Source organism: Dicentrarchus labrax, unplaced genomic scaffold (assembly GCF_905237075.1).
Source record: "Dicentrarchus labrax unplaced genomic scaffold, dlabrax2021, whole genome shotgun sequence".
In the NCBI taxonomy this organism is placed as follows: domain Eukaryota; kingdom Metazoa; phylum Chordata; class Actinopteri; family Moronidae; genus Dicentrarchus; species Dicentrarchus labrax.
In genome coordinates this window covers 27,910,316-27,928,277 of record NW_026136705.1, presented here as the reverse complement: position 1 = coordinate 27,928,277, position 17,962 = coordinate 27,910,316, and the positions used below count along the sequence as shown (strand labels likewise).

General features: G+C 37.9%; 1 protein-coding gene across 1 annotated transcript in view; it reads left to right on the top strand.

Annotated features, from left to right (window-relative positions):
• rabep1 (rabaptin, RAB GTPase binding effector protein 1) overlaps positions 1-17,724 on the top strand; it is a 33,296-nt gene extending 15,572 nt beyond the window's left edge. Inside the window, exons 12-18 of the mRNA XM_051401032.1 lie at positions 2,310-2,408; positions 3,644-3,784; positions 7,446-7,635; positions 9,073-9,128; positions 10,253-10,351; positions 10,838-10,954; positions 12,873-17,724. Of these exons, the coding sequence (XP_051256992.1) occupies positions 2,310-2,408; positions 3,644-3,784; positions 7,446-7,635; positions 9,073-9,128; positions 10,253-10,351; positions 10,838-10,954; positions 12,873-12,974 (804 nt within the window). The 3' untranslated portion in view covers positions 12,975-17,724. The remainder of the gene's footprint in view (positions 1-2,309; positions 2,409-3,643; positions 3,785-7,445; positions 7,636-9,072; positions 9,129-10,252; positions 10,352-10,837; positions 10,955-12,872) is intronic.
• The last annotated feature ends 238 nt before the right edge of the window (positions 17,725-17,962 follow it).

Here is a 17,962-nt window from a genome sequence, read left to right as displayed (position 1 = left end):
ATAACTAGCTTTACTAAACAAAAAAAGTGTTGCCCACTAGATGGCGCTTAAAGTCACGCTGAATCTATGTGGGCCGAATCAGCAGGCCAAACTTTAATAAATAACTTCCTGCTGTTTCCAGACCACTAACATGCACCTATTCCTTTCAACGTCCACAGTATCTTTACCTTATTTCTCTCTCTCCACGCCCCCTCTCCAACTCTCCCACGCCTCCCCAGGGGGTCCTCTCAGGTTGAAAACCTCTGAGAAAGAACTGACTCATATTTCCTCGTGCGATCAAAGAAATATTTTAAATAATTCAAGCATGAATGCTGTTACAGCTCCTCACATCTAGCTTGTTAGTTAAACACAGAGTTTCTAGGTCATGAAACCTGGTCCTGATTGGTCCTAATGTTCATTATACCTTCTGTCTGTTACATCTTAATCATTTGTTGCATGGAGTCAAGTACAGTATTATATTAAGAATAATGTTTCAAAAGTAGTGAAGGTGTTGAATTCCTGTTTCAGAGTGTGCAAGAAAACAGGCATTATCTTTTTGTAGGTGCATTACCGAAAGTGTAGCTTTGCACCAGCAACATTGAGGTTTTTTGTTTTTGCTGGTTGGGTATTTTTGATGATTTACCACACTGGAAGGAGAGCTGCAGAGTAGGAGGGGGTGTTGTTGGTGATTGAGCAGTGCAATGAAAACGCTCAACGGTGCACCCATACTCTAACTACAGTTTGTGTTAATGTATCTTAAGAGGCCTCTCCAACATTCACACAAACCCCCTTTATGCTTGATTTGTTTGTTTGTTTGCTGTCTTACATTCTTTGACCAGTTGATGCGTCTAAATGCCCAGTGATAATACGGTTTTATTCCAACTGCAACTAATGATTATTTTCAATATCAGTTATTTTCCCACTTTAAAATCCCAGAACTTAAGCTGAAATAGCTTTTTTTCTGAAAGTCTGAAACAAAGATATTCAGTTTACTATCATTAATACAAAGAAAAGTAGCAAATCCTCACATTTGACAAGCTGAAACCAGAGAATATTTGACATTTTTTTCAAGCAAAAATGTACATTCATTGAAATTCCCTTATTAATGTATATATATTAATGGTATCTATATTGATTGATTAAGATGTCACTATGAGCTTTCTGGTTAAGTACAGACAGATTCATCCTGCCAGATACAATAAAACCAATAAATCAGTGCATAAAAACATGAAGTATATAGATAACAATTAAGATGTCACTGTGCTCTATACGTGCACTCCCATCAATCCTCTCTTTATTCAACAACAGAAGGTTACCAGGGCAACAGCCGCATGACTCATCCTCTTTCCTACCGGTCTGACCAAACTAATGCCTGCGGCATCACATTTTTTATTCAGCAGACCTGTGGGTGCGATGAAGAGCAGGATGTAGTAGAGCAGAGTCATAAACCGCTCATACATCTGGGTTGCTTCAATTTCACGCCGCTGTGACCGCAAATGACAATTTGGTATAGAATTATTTGTTGATGGTTTGCAGGATTATTTTGAGGTATTGCTACTTAATACTTGATATTAGAGACATTATTGTTAGATGTAAACACAGGTAGGGCTGCAGCTAATTTTTATTTTTTTCATTACTGACTATCCTGCTAATTATTTTCTCGATTCGGTGTCAGAATATAGTGAGAAATTACAAATTGTTACTGTTAAAGCCCTACAACATCCTCAGATGTGTTGTTTTATTGAACTAATGGTACAAAATCCAAATATATTCAATTTAATATCACATAAGACAAAGAAATGTAGAAAATGCTCACATCTGAGATGCTGAAATCTGTGAATTTTTGGCATTTCATGTCGTGTTGTACTACTGTTGTGTTTATAACTATGTCAAATGTGGTTCTCATGTAGTAAATTGTGGCCAAAAAAAGCACCATATTGGTTCTGTGGTGTCACAATATGAACTACATTAAGGGGCCCTGTTCACAAACCTCAGCTTTATTTTAGACTGACGTCGCAGCTGTGGCGAAAACTGCGTCTGAAACCGTTTGAAAGCCAGCATGGTCAGCATGTTACTGCAACTGCTGATTGGTGCTGCATAGTAGCTCCCAAGCTGTAGTATTTGCCTTTCATATCTACTTGTCGACAGTGTAGTTCATTTTAAAATGAATCTTTATGGTGTATTGTATAAAATGACCACAGCGTAAGCATAAGCGTGAACTTTACATTTTTTTACTGTATGCAAAATGTATATTCAGTGTTTCTAACTGTAGTTTTAAGACTTTTGAAGACTTTCTCTTGCCTTAGTGATGTTTTTTTTCTGTGTTTTAGGTGTCCGCCCTCCTGCAAAGAGTCCAGGAGTCAGAAACGCTGCTCAGCACACTACAACAGGCCTTCAGTGACGCTAAGAGGAACACGCAGGAACAGATGGTGAGCAGGATATTCTTTCGTTAGCCCCGTGTTACTTGTTCTTGCCAGCTGTGCTTGGATGTCTACTTCTTTCTAATGTCAGAGTCTCCTAATGCTGGCATGACTTTGGCCCTTCAAAATAAGCAGTTCAGTTTATTGTTTTGACATCGGGCTCTAGTGTGGTTATCAGACGTGTAGCCAAAGTGACTTGCAGCTCATGGATACTGCCTGTTAGTGTTTTGGATTTTACTTCTCTCTGTCTCTGTGGCAATAACGTCACTGTTCCTCTCCACCACAAATATTTGCTGACACAATGAAGCTCTTGGCTGCAGGAATTTGTACTTGCAAAAATGGCATTAAATATGTCCAAAAGTTGCTCGTCAACCGCAACAGAGATGTAGAGATTTTACAGCACAAACGTTCACACGGATTGATAAGAAAGGTTAGTGTTACAGTGTAACATCTAAGTAAGAAGGTTTTGTCCAACCAACAGTCACAAACAAAACAAAAACAAAAAAAGATATTTAATCTTCTAATCTAGAAAATCTTCACATTTTTGCAGCATAGTGTAATATTTCTCGCTTATCCAAGTTGTTATCTATTAACTTGTGTGAGTGTTTTGAAGTTTAGTTTAAACCTAAAAGAAGAAAAACATTTTTGGAAGTAAAATGTAACTCTTGCGTAACATCATTTTTTCTCCCTACCACAAATATTTGCTGACAGGTTGGAGCTCTTTGCTGCTGCATTGTTCATCCACCACACAATAGAAATGTACAGATTTGTACACTGTACATCACTGCAAACATTCCCATATGCTTTGCTAAGTAATGTAAGTAGACTTTTTCTAGCTGATCGTCCAATTATGAGGGGGAAAAGAGGAAGAAGTGAATGAGACTGAAACATTCTCAATAATGAGTGTGCAGCTGCAAGCTGTATCATACCACATGCTGGAGTGTGCCTTGAAAGTCTCTGCAAACAAACTCTTCTGCCAGAACAATGACACGTTCCTTTTTGCTGCATGTGGCTTTGATTTAAAGAAATATGGGTCTGAATATGGTCATGTATTAAGTCTTAATGTCATAACACCTAGCAAAAATTATAGCTTTTGCATATAGAGTCAGCTGGAGTGTGGCTTTAAAAGTAGACGCTGATCGCTGAGTCACTCTTCACCATGTGTTGAAATGGGCCCGGTTCCATATGACAGACAAACTGACACCTTATGAGATGGAGTGATTTATTTTGTTTGTTTGTTCCAGGCGGTGCTGGTGAAGTCGAGGGAGCAGGTGGCAGATGAGCTCAGCCGACTACAGAGAGATAACGACAGCCTGCAGGGAAAACACAGGCTGCACATAGAACTACAGCAACAAGAGGACTTCCAGATGCCCAATACTGTGCAAGTAAGCCCAAATCAAACTCAGGATCAGCATCAAGTGTCTGTCAAGTTTAATTGTACTGTTAAGTATGGTAACCGAGCATTGAATGTTTTGTCAAATGCATAGTCTTGTTTGTTTATTCTTTTATCCAATAGTTCCAGATTAAAATGGCCAATTTTAGAATGTATTTTATTTTGGTGACGTTCTTGTAGAGCTAAGTAATGTATTGAAAAAGTATTGTTTCTGTTATCAGTATTGAAATTGTGTTGGCACTAGTTTAAAGAAAACACCCTGCTCTTATCATTAGATTGAACTGACAACAGAGTAGATGATTGGAAAAAAATAATACAATAAGATAATAAATCAAAGGTGAAGATAAGATCAGTGATAAAGTTCTGTAAAATCAAGATGTACTCACAGTGAGGGGATATCTTGTCTAAATACTAATCTGATAAAGTACCATGCATTCAAGTCTCGTACATTATTATTATCCATCATTATTATTGACACATTAATGTGTGAGTAGCATTCAGTTGTGGTGGTTGGTCAAGGTGGACCTAATTTTAAAGTATAGGTTCACTGGGAGATTTGTCTTTAAGGTGTTTTAAGTAGAAGTGTTGGGGGACAAAATCCACAGTCCTATGGCAAAAATGAACTCTCTAACTACTTTATTTGGTTTATTCTGTGCCAGTGCATCAGATTTGTATGTGTGTTATGTGTGCTCATGAATGCTTACGGACTGACCCACTTACAGTAGATAATTGGCTTGAAATCTTCAAAGAGATTCATGAGATGGAAAGACTGACTCTTCTGTTGAGATTGAGAAATTACTCAAAATGGAGAAGACATTTGCTGGAATAAGAAATGTGGTTGATGGCTTTTTCCCTGTCATCCCCACTGTCAAACATTTGCCTTCTTTTTGCTGTAAACTAAACATGGAAACTTGCATACAACATTTGTAGTGCTGTTTAAAGTCCCCTTCCTTCTGTAATCCTGAATCTGAAGTTGATATATGAATGTTATGGAAGTGCCACCTGGCAACAATGTACATCTGTTGTCAAGAAGATCCAATAAAGTCTTAGTGTTAAAAAAATATATACAAAGTAACTGAAGCTGTAAAATAAAAAGTACAATATTTACCTCCAAGAAGTGTTAAAATAGAAGTCTAAAGTATCATATATTAATACTAGTAAATACTTAGTTACAAATACCTACAATTGTTCTTAAGTACAGGACTTGACTAAATCGATTTGATTTTGATTCTTTAGGTCACAATATGATTCGATTTCGATTCGATATTGATTTATTTGCTGCGATATCGATTCAGAAATAAGTAGAATTACACAAATAATTCACCTGTTGATCATTTTAAAATAATTGCTGACTTCAACGACTCCAAAACTGCTGTGTTTACCTGTGTACACCTTCGGGATGGCGACTTCCACCATGTGTTTGCATGTTGGTATGGCGTACCGTGGTTCGAGTGTGTATACCATCTTCTTAACACCCCCGTTTTCCACGACACTGTACGGTCGTAGGTCCTTACATATGAAGACGGCCACACGCGGGCAGAGTTTGGCGGCAGTTTGCAAAGGAAGGACCTTACTTTTGTTCCGGGTTTACACTGGAATCCAAAATGACTCCAAATGTCTGCTTTTAAAGTTGAAGGCGCTGGTTTAACACTGCTGCTACCTGCTTCGGTTGCCATGTTGTTGTTGTGTGGTCCAGTGCGGCCTCCGTCCGTAAAACTCAAATCACACAAAGGTGTTGCTCACCGCCCCCGCTGGCCAGGGGCTTGAATCGATTCAGAGGGTTTTTATGAATTGATATTGAATTGGGAAAAAATAAATTGCAATGCATTGATGAATCGATATTTTTACCCACCCCTAATGGTCTTCCTCTGTGAATGGAGCACACAGTGTATTGAAAGTTAGAAAGCAGCATCGAAAGGCCCAGAAAAGATGAACTTTGAGTTGTGATTAATAATGAAGAATGCACTTTAAGGCTCCAATTGCATTTGCATGTTTTGGGTTCATACGAGGAGATGCTTCTGGGTGCGCACCATTTGTCACCGAACAGCCAGCTGCTCTCGGTAGACAGAGTCTGCACTTAATTTTAAAACTGTCACAGCTTTAGCAGTCATGTCCCCACATAGACAGTGGGGAAACTGACACCAAATTATAGAAAAAATAATCCCAGCAGTGTAACGGTCAGAAGATAATTGCCTCTGTGGAAACACCTTTGAGGCTCAACTGGCTCATTATCAGTGATTAATGGCACCACTGCTATATTCTGAGCTTCCTGATAAAGATAACTATTTTTTCTTTTTTTTTTTTTACAACTGTGTGCTGTCCTCCCTCAAACACACACCTCCTCCCACACTGTTACTCTTGGCCTCTTGCTGAATTATGATCTGGCAGTATATCTGGCAGCAGAGTGGGCCTGTGCTTTAGTGGAGGTGGAGTAGCACCGATGATCCAGTGACATTTACAGCTTGTTGGTGGTTAAACAAGCCTGTGACATAACATTTAAATCTGTATTTACTGTATAAAGATACTAAACATCATGTTAATATGATGCAGATACAGATATTTTTATATGCATTACTGGATTACTTCTTGATTTCTTAGTTACAACTGACATTAAATTTAACTGCCAGTCCTGTGTAGGTTTTATTTATTCATGCATACATGGAGAAATGTGTGTTTCAGAATTATTAGAGATCAGCATCTCTTTATACAACTTACCCAACTTTATGTGGTCATTTACAGTAAAGTTATTGCCATAATTTAAACAAATTCAAAACAATGCAAAGGGTTGTTTTGGTGTTGTTTCAGATACCAGTGAGACATGAGATACGATCCAGGAGGGCCAGTTTGAGTAACAGATTCATGAGTCTTAATCTTTCTAAGAAGAAACATTGCACAACAGTTAATAATACTCTAAGACAGGATTTTACAAATTGTTGCGTTGCCAGGTTGACGTTATCATATATTATTATATTATATATTATTATTATCATTAAAAAAAAATTGAGGGCTATGTCTAATGTTTTCAGTCTACCATTCTAGATTTTTAAAGGTCCAATGTGTAACATTTAAGAGGATCTACTAGCAGAAATGGAATAAAATATTCATAGGTATGTTTTCATTAGTGTATAATCACCTGAAAATAAGAATTGTTGTGTTTTTATTACCTTAGAATGAGCTGTTTTTATCTACAGAGGTCCTCTTCTATGGAGAATGTTAACAAATCAAACACTGCCTCTAGATGGGGCCTTTTGTGAGTTTCAAGGCCACTGTAGTTTCTCCTATATGCTTGGAAGGTGAGCAGTATTCAGTTGGTTTCAATCTGCAACTTCAGTGCTAGATACCAATGAATCCTACACACTGGCCTTTCAGGATTAATAAAGACAATCAATCACTAATATTTTTGTCAAACTCTATCAGTATAAATGCAGAAATATTTGGCTATACAACTCATATAGTGTAATAGATTTTTATTTTAGTTTACACCATATGAATATAGAGGTGTATGTCATCTGCATACAACTTGATATTTAAAGAAAGAAAGTCAAAGCCATCTGCAAACTCCTTCCATATTTAGCTTTATCTTTGCCAAATTGCGTTATATTATGATGATTCCCCTACATTGATGCCTGTAATGTAGTTTAATTCTTCCTCAGGAGCTACAAGGCCTGGTATTGCGGTTGCGTGAGGACCTGGTGGCGTTACGGACGTCTGCCGACCACATGGAGGAGAAGCTGAAAGCTGAGATTCTGTTTCTGAAGGAGCAGATCCAGGCAGAGCAGTGTCTGAAGGAGAACCTGGAGGACACTCTGCAGCTAGAGATCGAAGGCTGTAAGGAGGAGATAGGTAAAACTCAGTCACTCTCAATGTTTCGTCGTTTACTAACCATTGATCAGCTATACGGTAGATAACTAACCAATCATTTTTCAACTCACAGCTTGTGTGGGGATGTAGCCAGCATAGATGGCGTATTTTTCCTTTTCTGGATTCTTTTCTTTACATTCTCCTCTGTTTCTGCTTTTGTTTCTTCTCCACTGATCACTCTCATTCAGACATCTTGGAAGGTATGACAAACACTTTGAACGAGCCCACTTTAACTGTTTGTATGTGTGTTAATGGTGTAGCTGTCAGACTAATAACTGTAGTGACCCTACAACATAATGCTTTCCCTCACACGTTTTTGGAACAACTGAAATGTGAATTAATAGTAATTATATCAAGAATGTTTGTATATCCTTTTGATAAGTAACACTGTTGGACAGCTTAAAATAATATGTGTGCACTGTGTTGTTGTTTACTCAAAGGACTACAGTCACTTGTTTAGAGCTTTAGCTTGCTGGTCACCTTTTCAAAGTTGGTGTCAAAGTCTTCTCTGTTTGTGATTAATTGTTGTGTCTGGTCTAACATTAACACAATGTTTAAACTAGGGCTGCAGTGACAACTCTTTTACATTTATTTTAATCAAATTATAACTTTGCCTGTGAAATGTCAGGGTTCTGAGATCCCTGGGATCAGCAGGTCTCGAAAAGCCTTAAAAAGAATTTAATTCAGTTTTCTGTAAAGATGCAACGTTATTTAATTAATATTTAAAGGTCATTTTACACCGCAGGGTTATATAATGAAATTCAAAATGCCTTAGAAGGTATTAAAATTATGGAGCATCTTACATTTAATTTACTATTAATTTACAAAAATCTTGTATGTATTATTTTCTCTTGCTTGCTGTAGACAGTAATGTTAGTTATAAAATGTCTGTATCCTCTTGTTGGCTCCCAAGAGATGTTACACATTTATTAACTAAAAGTGGGATTATTGCTCACATAAAATGCATGTTAAACATGTTTGGATAACTGAAAGGTTCATCTTCATATTTAATGCTAAAACATGAGCATTGACACCTGACAGATCTACTGGAGACACAGACAGGACTTTTACCACTTCCCTTAAACTTTTAAGTGGCCAGTGAACTGAAAAAATCAATGTAGCTATTAAATGTTTCATGTTTCTTTCAAAGTGTTGTTTGTGTAGTTCAACCCTGGCTTGAAGGATATGTTCGTGTATTAGCTTTTAGGTTTTGTCGTGTAGATCTCTGTTTCACACAGGGCAAACACACACAGCAGCTTTCAGCAAAGCAGCTTTCCCATCATTAAAGCTGCATTATTGAGGAACTGCCAAGTAATTTTCAAGGGACCACGTAATGAATCCAGAGAGAATATATGGGCTTTGAGATTCAAATAAGCACTGTGTACAGTATGATGCTCTAATGATGTCTCCTTCCCGCAGCATCTTTCTCCAGTCTGAAGACGGAGCTGGAGCGAATAAAAGCAGAGAAGGAACAGGTACTCTTTAATATCCTGCAGTATTACACCTTAGTGAGGAAACCGTCACGTACAGAGCTTTCTCTTATGTGCATGTGACTCATTTTGTCAAAAGACTGTTAAGACACTTCGATTGTGTCTGGAGATGTCACAATCAAGTTGTTTTGCCCAATATTTTTACATTAACAACTAAAAATATAGTCTTTAAAATAAATAAGTAAATAAATAAATAAAAATAAAGGACATATATTGTGAAAGTTTATTAAAGCATTTGTTTACCCAATAGAAAAAACTCAGTGTCACTGTAACTGATGATGATGATGATGATGATGATGATAATTGTGTAATACCGTATGCTGTTATATTGTGAAACCGTGATTTTATCGGTTATTGTTTATTTATTATTATTTTACCTCATTGCTAAAAGATGTAGAGTAGCGACTCTATGCATTGTGGGATTATTACCAGAAACTTTACATGCTTGAATGAATCTTTTGTGGCATTGTGTAAATGTCTGAGGACACTATATAGAGCAAGATTTCACACTTAGAATAAAACGTACAGTAAACATAGTGCACTAAATAGTAAATAGAGTGATTTTGGACACAGCTAAACAAAATTAGTGACTAGCTTGTGAACATAGCGAAGTATTTATCAGGTCCAGAGCCAGATATTTCCCTCAGGAGTTTTTGAAAACCAAAAATTAAGAGGAATAGTGAATATTTGACTCAGAAATACAAAAACACAACTCCAAATGAATGATAATGCTGCTCTGTGCCTGCTGGATGTGTAAAGTGGCAACTGTATGCTAACACATTCTACATATCAATATAAGGTGATACATTAATAAGTCAAACATTGCTGGTTCTGCCCCCTAGTGACCAAAAAAATCAACAAATGCGGCTTTAATATTGACAATCTGCCACAGTTTCTTTTTGATGCTACCACTGGGGGGCAGCAAAGTTAGACATTTTCAAATCATGCACATACAGGCTTGAAAAAAAAAAAACCTTTAATGTCTCCTGACCATATAGATCGGTTCATCCCTAATCGCAACAACACTGCTGTAATAATCTCTTCTTTATTTGATTTGCAGTGCTGTGTATTATTGATATATACTCCTACAATGTCTGTCGTTGATTTAGTTGCAGAGCAGTCTGGCGGAGAAGACTGAAACACTGGAGAGCCTCCAGGGCCTGAGGATCACACTGGAGCATCAGCTCAAAGAGCTCACCACTGCAAAGGTGAGACACATTTACCTGTAGGCCTCCCACACCAAAGTCTACTCAAAATGTGAGCGTAGCAGATCCTTCAAGGTTCAGTGTATAATATTTCCTTATGTATATTAAGAGCTGCTAGATGAAGTTGAGACGTGCAAGAGAGAGCCTGTATGTACAGTATGTAAATATTTTAAAGCTTTTTAGGAAATCCAAAGCCGCTTGTGAACTGCTGTGATGACACTAAACTATTCATTCAGCCAGTAAGGTGCAGTCTACATAATTTTAAATTATTCAGTAAATGTTTCGGTTAAATATTTATCTCAGTTCATCTGTAATGTTGATTTATTTTTTTTTATTGCAGTTTATTGGCTCCATTTAGCCTCTCTAATTGACTTCATCTGTGTGTGTGTGTGTGTGTGTGTGTGTGTGTGTGTGTGTGTGTGTGTGTGTGTGTGTGTGTGTGTGTGTGTGTGTGTGTGTGTGTGTGTGTGTGTGTTTTCACTTTTGCAGAGTGCACTAGAGAGTCAGGTCTTTGATGAGAGAGACAAAGCCCAGAGACTGCAAACGGAGCTGGATGTCAGCGAGCAGGTTCAGAAGGACTTTGTCAAACTTTCTCAGACCCTTCAGGTAAGGAGGAGTTCACCGTTTATGGACAGAATTCTGTACAAAACAATGGACCCAAAGCAGCAAAGAATTGATCCTACTAACAGGTTTTGTTTGTGTATCTTGATGTAGCTTCTTCCCCTGTGCCATAGAGCTCCATTGTTGTCATCAATGAGCAGCTTTGTTGCACTGGGTCACATGTGCACACACTCACACACACTGTGGTTTGTTTTGAGTCAGTCCCACAAACACCGACCTGCTGCTCCAAACACTCACTACAGCACCAAATGTGGATTTAATACGCTGCAGAAAATAGTCCCCAACCAATGTGCTGTATGCTAAAAACTACACTGAGCAGCTATCTGGTTATTAAGCCTTTCTAAAGAAAATTAACTGTATATATTAAGGTCTTCAGTAGGAACAAATAGGCTTTAGAAATTTAGAAATGACAAAGTATTAATAAATGGACTAATGTTTTTGTATTCTCAGGGGATTTGTTGACTGTAAGAAATATATAGAATATTATCGGCCTTATCCTTTATGTGCATCAGTAGAAGATTATGCTGGTTATAACTTTAGTCTTGTTGGGACTCGATTTTTAAGCTTATATTGAATTAAAACATAAGCATTTAAAATATAAACATTTAGGTTTAGCTTCATTTAAGGCTAAAATGTAGTTTAATAGTGTTGACAGCATTGTGGAGCTGCAACTAATGAGTCTTTTCATCATCAAGTGATCTGCTATTAATCGAGATTTAACGATCATAGTGATCGTTTAGTCTATAAAATGTAAAGAAAAAATAAAAAAACACGAAGGTGACGTATTGAAAAGTCTTATTTGTCCAAGCGACAGTTCAAAACTCAGATATATTCAGTTCATGATGATATAAAACAGTCAAGAGCAGAAGATACGTGTAAAAGATGATCAAAATAGACCAATAAAAACTTTTTATTTGACCTTAATTGAACCCTTTTGACTGTTTATATATAAATTTCTTCAAATGTGAGAGTAATTCAACGAGAGAACATGCCCTGCCGTCATGTTTGTGTAGAATTAAATGATATTGATGCCCTCTGCAGATGGCACATCCTCTGACAGCTCATTTCCTCTGGACGCCTGTCGCTAACTAGGAGGGGGAAAAAAAATCTGCTGACCCTGTAGTTGGTGCAACACGTCCAAATAGTTTAACCCTCGAAGGTCAAGTTGTTAGAGAACTGGAATAAAGATTAACTCGCAGGAAGCAGGATCATTCTTGACATCGTCACAAAGAGTCCAGGCTGAACTTGATTCTACTTGGCAAGAGGAGAGCGTCGGTCCCTGTAGGGTGTTGTCTCCTCACGCCACATCCAAACTGTTAACTTATTAGAACATGTGGTGATATTTTGCCTTTGTGAATATGGTAACTGTATTTGTGACTCTTTTATTGTTGCTCGGGACGAAGAAAGATACAACAGAAAGGTTGTTTATCCTGCATTTAAGGTGGAATTATAAATCAGAGTCTGTTTTCGAGGTCGTGTGGAGGGCTACTGCTTATGTGTGTATTGTTTTGTTAATAAACATAATCTGTTGGTGTGGAGTTAGAAAGAAGAGAGGTCTGTAGTCTGCTCATCGTCTCTGCTTGAGGCTCACCAGAAACTCAGACTGCACTGGCGGCGGTCCAGTTGCATTGTGGGTAACGTAGGCGCCAGGTTTTGATAAGGATCAAGAATACGTGGAAGAAAAAACCCCCAATATGTCTGGTTCTGCTGCATCGATTTTAACTGTCCATCGTGAGTCCAACAGTGTTTATAGGAGTGCAATGCTAAATCTCTTTACAACGGATTGAATTAAGGAAAGGATGGAGAGTATCCGTACACTGGATTAAAGCTCGCTTAACCTTAATGGACTGAAAGAAAGCATTATTTTTTACTTTAAATTAATCAATACATATTTTGTCCGCAGGTACAGTTGGAGCGAATACGACAGGCAGACTCTTTGGATCGGATCAAAGTCATCCTCAATGACACCAACTTGACTGACATCAACCAGCTTCCAGAGACATGATACCACTGAATGAAAACTTCAGTTTCATTCCCCCTCTTTTCTCTTATCACTGGCCCAATAACATTATTGATCTGACCCTTCCCTGATCCCCCCCCTTCCCTGCCCCTACCCCCCACACCCCCCATACCCCCCATAACCACAGAGGAAGAGCTTGGAGGGACAAGGGGCAGACACGGCATGAGGAGCCTTTTGTGTACATTAAGAGTCTTGGATGGATAGAATAATGAAGAAGAACACTACTAAACAAAAATGTAAATAACTAAATGTGCGACTGTGGACGGAGGGAGTGGATGGAAGTCTCTGTGTCTTGTTTCTACTGTAGATATGACTGTCTGTATTAGCTCAACCAAAAAAGGTTTGTCGTCTCCTAAAGCACTTTTCATCTGCAACTTCTCTTTCCAGGTAAATAGAAAACAATTTGATGCATAACTTTTCTCCGTCTGTTTTTAAAGCGGTTGATAATCGCTTCCTCGTTCCAACCGCTTGTTCTTTCCAGGTGTTTTTGTTTTTCCCCCGCTTCCCCTTCCCTCTTTTTCTTGCTGTTTTATCTCTGACATTTTCCACCTTGTTCTGGTCATTTCACCCTGTGATAAAGACACGATGAAGGAAGTTCATGGAAAATACTTGCACATAACTGGGATGAAAAAAAAAGGAACACAACACAATTTTGAGCAATACCCTCCATTTCTTAAACATCCTCTACTGTTCTCTCGCTTCGTTCTTGTTCTTAACGTCTGATAGAAGCCTTTTTTTTTTTTTTTTGGTTTTGTTTGTTGAAGCTGCAGAAAGACAAAACAGTGAAGAAACATTCAGTCATGTTCAATGTTTTTTTTTTTCTACTTTCACACTCGTTTCTAGATTGTCAGGGAAGCCATAGAAACACTAGTTAACCCAGTTCATGACAGGTATAGAAATGGTTAGGTGAGGAGAAAAGTGAAGGTGTTAATGGAAGATAATAGATTTTAATACACACTTTGCTCCCTTAATTGATTGCATTTTTGAATTGACTTTGGTTGGACTTTCTTTATGTGATTCTAAAGCTCTTAAATTACAGTGGGAGACTTTTAAATGAGTTATAATGGAAGAGCACACTGTCACTATCACAGTAGCAGTAGCTGGAAGAGGGGGGTGTCTTATGCAAGGACACTTCTGACTGGTGGGAGAAATACTAGCCTCTAACTAACAAACCACACTGCTGGAGATTTAGTGTGTTAAATCCCAACTAAAGGACAGCTGACTTTTCATATTTATAGTGTGTGTCTGCGAGTAATGAAACAGTCCATCCATCACTACGACAAACTGAATCTGTGAAGCTACTGACGGATTTGATTTATGTAGCCTTAAAGCGTCGGTGATCTTTTTTTAGACGTGTTGTGAAAACATTAGTAAAAAACAGGAACGGCTAGACGGAACATGCAACTGAGGCAGCGAGGTCGCTAAAAAAAGCGGTAGTAGAATTAGGTGACAAGAATAAAGCTGCAAGTATGCTTAAAAAGAACAGCTTGTCAGATGGTTCGGACAGCTTCAGGAACCTCCTCCCCCGAAACCTTTTTCCGATTTTGGATTAGGGTGAGCTGCGAATCCCACATTCACGCCCGCTTCATGTTGTAATTGTGGTCAGACGTGTGGAAGTGAGAAAGGAAGTCAGGATTTGAACTTATTTACTCCTAAAAAGTCACAAACCCTTAATATGTGCGCCGTTCTCCTCCTATTTAAACTCTTACCTCTCTGCCCTTTCTACACGAGGGTTTCCATCCACCAGTTCTTATGCACATTTATAATTTGTACGTAAAAACCTGAGTGGAATAGTGAATTGAATATAGCATGCGACCTAAACGTCCACTGTAGAGAAGGAAAATAGCGTCAGATCTTTGCGGAGTGATCAGAAAACCGTAACATGAAACTAACATAAATGCAACATATTTCCATTATGTTGTCAACATTTTTATTTTTTTATTTTTTACCACCATTTGAGGTTTGACTGGTTGACCGCCCTTCTACCTGTCATCTCGTTGCACGCTCTTCTGGAGCCTTAGCGCCACCTACTGCTCATCTCCTAATAATCGCGTAACAGTAGTGAATGGAAAAGTGTATACATTTGCATTTTGCAGATTCGATTAAGATTTGCGCTACATTTGGATGAAAAAAACAGACGGATTTTCACTTCCTTTTTTAATGTAGCTATAAACACTTTTTGATCTCTGACGTGGTCGGACAACACAACGTACAGAACCAGTTCTTTTCTTTGTCTCAATCCTTAGAGGTTGATTTAAACACCTCGGCATGCTTCATGTCATCTGACCACATCGAAAGGCGAAAGTGAATGAATTTGCAGATTGGCTAAACTCAAAATTGTCTTTTTTTTTTTATTCTTGACACAAAAATCTTACTAAAATGGATATTTTTAGGTGGTGTTTCCTCGAATTCGTGGTTTCACTTGGTCGTTTGCATGAAAAGTGAAGTTGTGTGAGGAATGGAAAAAAGAGAGTTTGAGTGAGAAAAGGTCAAACACGCAGATTGAAAGGGGGTTCCAGACGCTGTTAGACGATCCGACAAGCGCTTCTTTGGAAGCATACCGAGGCCTTAATTCACACTGAAAACGAAACAATTGCACTGTTTAATAATCCGTATTTAATCCAGGCAGTTTGATTTAGGAGTAGAGAAGATGGGGGAGGCAGGATTACACAGGTGGCGTTCATTAAGCTGCTTCACAGGAACTCATTAGTGGTTTGAGGTGTAAGACAGCGCATGATCCTTCATCAGTCTAAGCACGTGGCTTTGTGTACTGTGTCAGGTTTTATTGTATTTTTGAGTAATTTAGGCGACCACAAGTTATTACACAACCGAAGAGGTAGCACTATCATCAGCTGCTACACGCCCCCACATCTGTAACGTTCAGGCTGCCGCGGTATCGCTCTGCGGTGATGATGATGTCAAAGTGAGCCCAGAGGAATGTGATTTGAGTGATGAGACTGTCACAACAGGACCAGAGAGATTGCACCTATCATCTTTTCCGGTGTGCGGACAGAGAAAATATATGATTTTGAGTACCTCCATACATGTTTTTTAAAAACCATTGCAGTCATGTTCCACTTGGAATAAAGATCATGACTCAATGTTCTGCACTCACTTGAAATGGTTGCACACAGAAATATGGAAAATATGATGCTGAATGAATTTTCCTCCATCGTTAAAAAAAAAAAAAAAACTTCCTCGAATGGAGGAAGGGATACAGTACACAACATATAAACATGCATACTGCAGCATTTTCTGGTTTAAGGACATTATTCACTGTGTTTTTTTGTTGTTTTTTTTGACTTGCATGTATTGCATTTCCTTGTGTTGCATATGTCTATACTGTAGATATCTTGAGTTGATATTTATGATAGAGTCATGCAATGTGTTACGAGATAATGTGGATGTGTGGGCGAGCCAGCCTGAGTTGCACTGACAGAAAAACTGTATGTCTTTTGGCTTGTATGATTGTGGGCTGATACTGAGAACTTTAAAGTAGACATTTTATAGTGTGAATTCTGGACATTATCTTCTCTGAAAGGCCTTATTGCATTATTGGCTTGGTGTGTTTGAATTCTACTGTTGACATTTAGTGTCCCTTCTAATTTAATAACGTCTATTACCGTAACAAATTTGGCCCATATGGCGTTAATATGAGGATTCCTCAGCGGTCATCACACAGTTCACTAATTCGTTTCTTTTGGTTTAGCAGTTGATTTTTATTGAATAATTTCTGATCTAACGTTTGCTGGATTATTTGAAAAAAAATGTACATTGGATCCCAAAAATGATTGATGTTAAAAATGAAGTGGATGTTTGAATTTGTGGTCAGACATACAGGATGGTCTGAAAGCTCACACTGTGTACTACCTACTACTGTAAAACTTCAATTAACAACCTTTTTATTTGCTTCAGTCACTGAATTCAAGTCTGCTTATATTCGGGTCAGCTTGAGTAAGAAAAGGTCAAACCCCGCCCGTTTGAACACAACCCAAAAAGTTGCATAAATTGTCGGTTTGCAGCCTCATTTTGACAAAAGTTTAAACATTAATATTCGTGTAGGCGATCTAAGCAGCTTAGAATTCGCTCAAGTGGACTTACATCCGAAGAATTTCTATAAAATCCAGACCGGGTGTCTTATTAAGACCAGAACATGTAGCCACACCAGGCTAGTAAAGGGGACCTGCGTCTAATTGAGACCCTGCTTTTAATTGAAGTTTTACAGCACTTATACTTTTGTATGAATAGAAAGTAATGTCAAATAAAGCACTCAAATTGAAGCATTAGATATAATTATTTGTGCTTTTTGAGGAGTATGACTTGTGGAAAATGTGCTTTTTTTTGTAATTATTTTTAATTTTAACTCTTTATAGTGATTGAAAACTGAAATTCCACAATCTCACATTTACAATAATCTGGTTTCCATTAAGTCACGATGTTAAAAACATTCAACTGACAGCAAAGAGCAACATGTTTTCATTCAACCTTTTTTTTTTTTTTTAAAGATTCTTTTTGATTTTGCACTTTAATGGTAATTAATATTTTTGTTACCACTGGATACTGACTCGAGTGCACAGTTTGAGCTTTCAGAGGCAGTTTTTAATCATTCCTTTTAACTGTGATGAATCAAAGCGTTGTTATCATATGTGTTTTACACAAGATATGTACATGGGTTAGAGCGATATTCTCGTTTGCTGACTGATATTTAGCAAAAATAAAATGGCATCCAGTTTGATTGAGTTTCTACTTCTTTTTTTAATGATTAATAAATCAGCTCCAAGAGTCGCAGTCTGTTCCACCAACAATAGTTATATACGCATGGGTTTCAGCAGAGATATAAATGCTGTTTCACAACAACAAGAATAAAATCTCAACTTCTTGAATGCTTTTATTTTACGTATAATCTTCAGTGGCTTTTATGCGAAACCACTGGCTTTGCACATGCAGGTGCACTAAATCCCCTCCAAAGATGT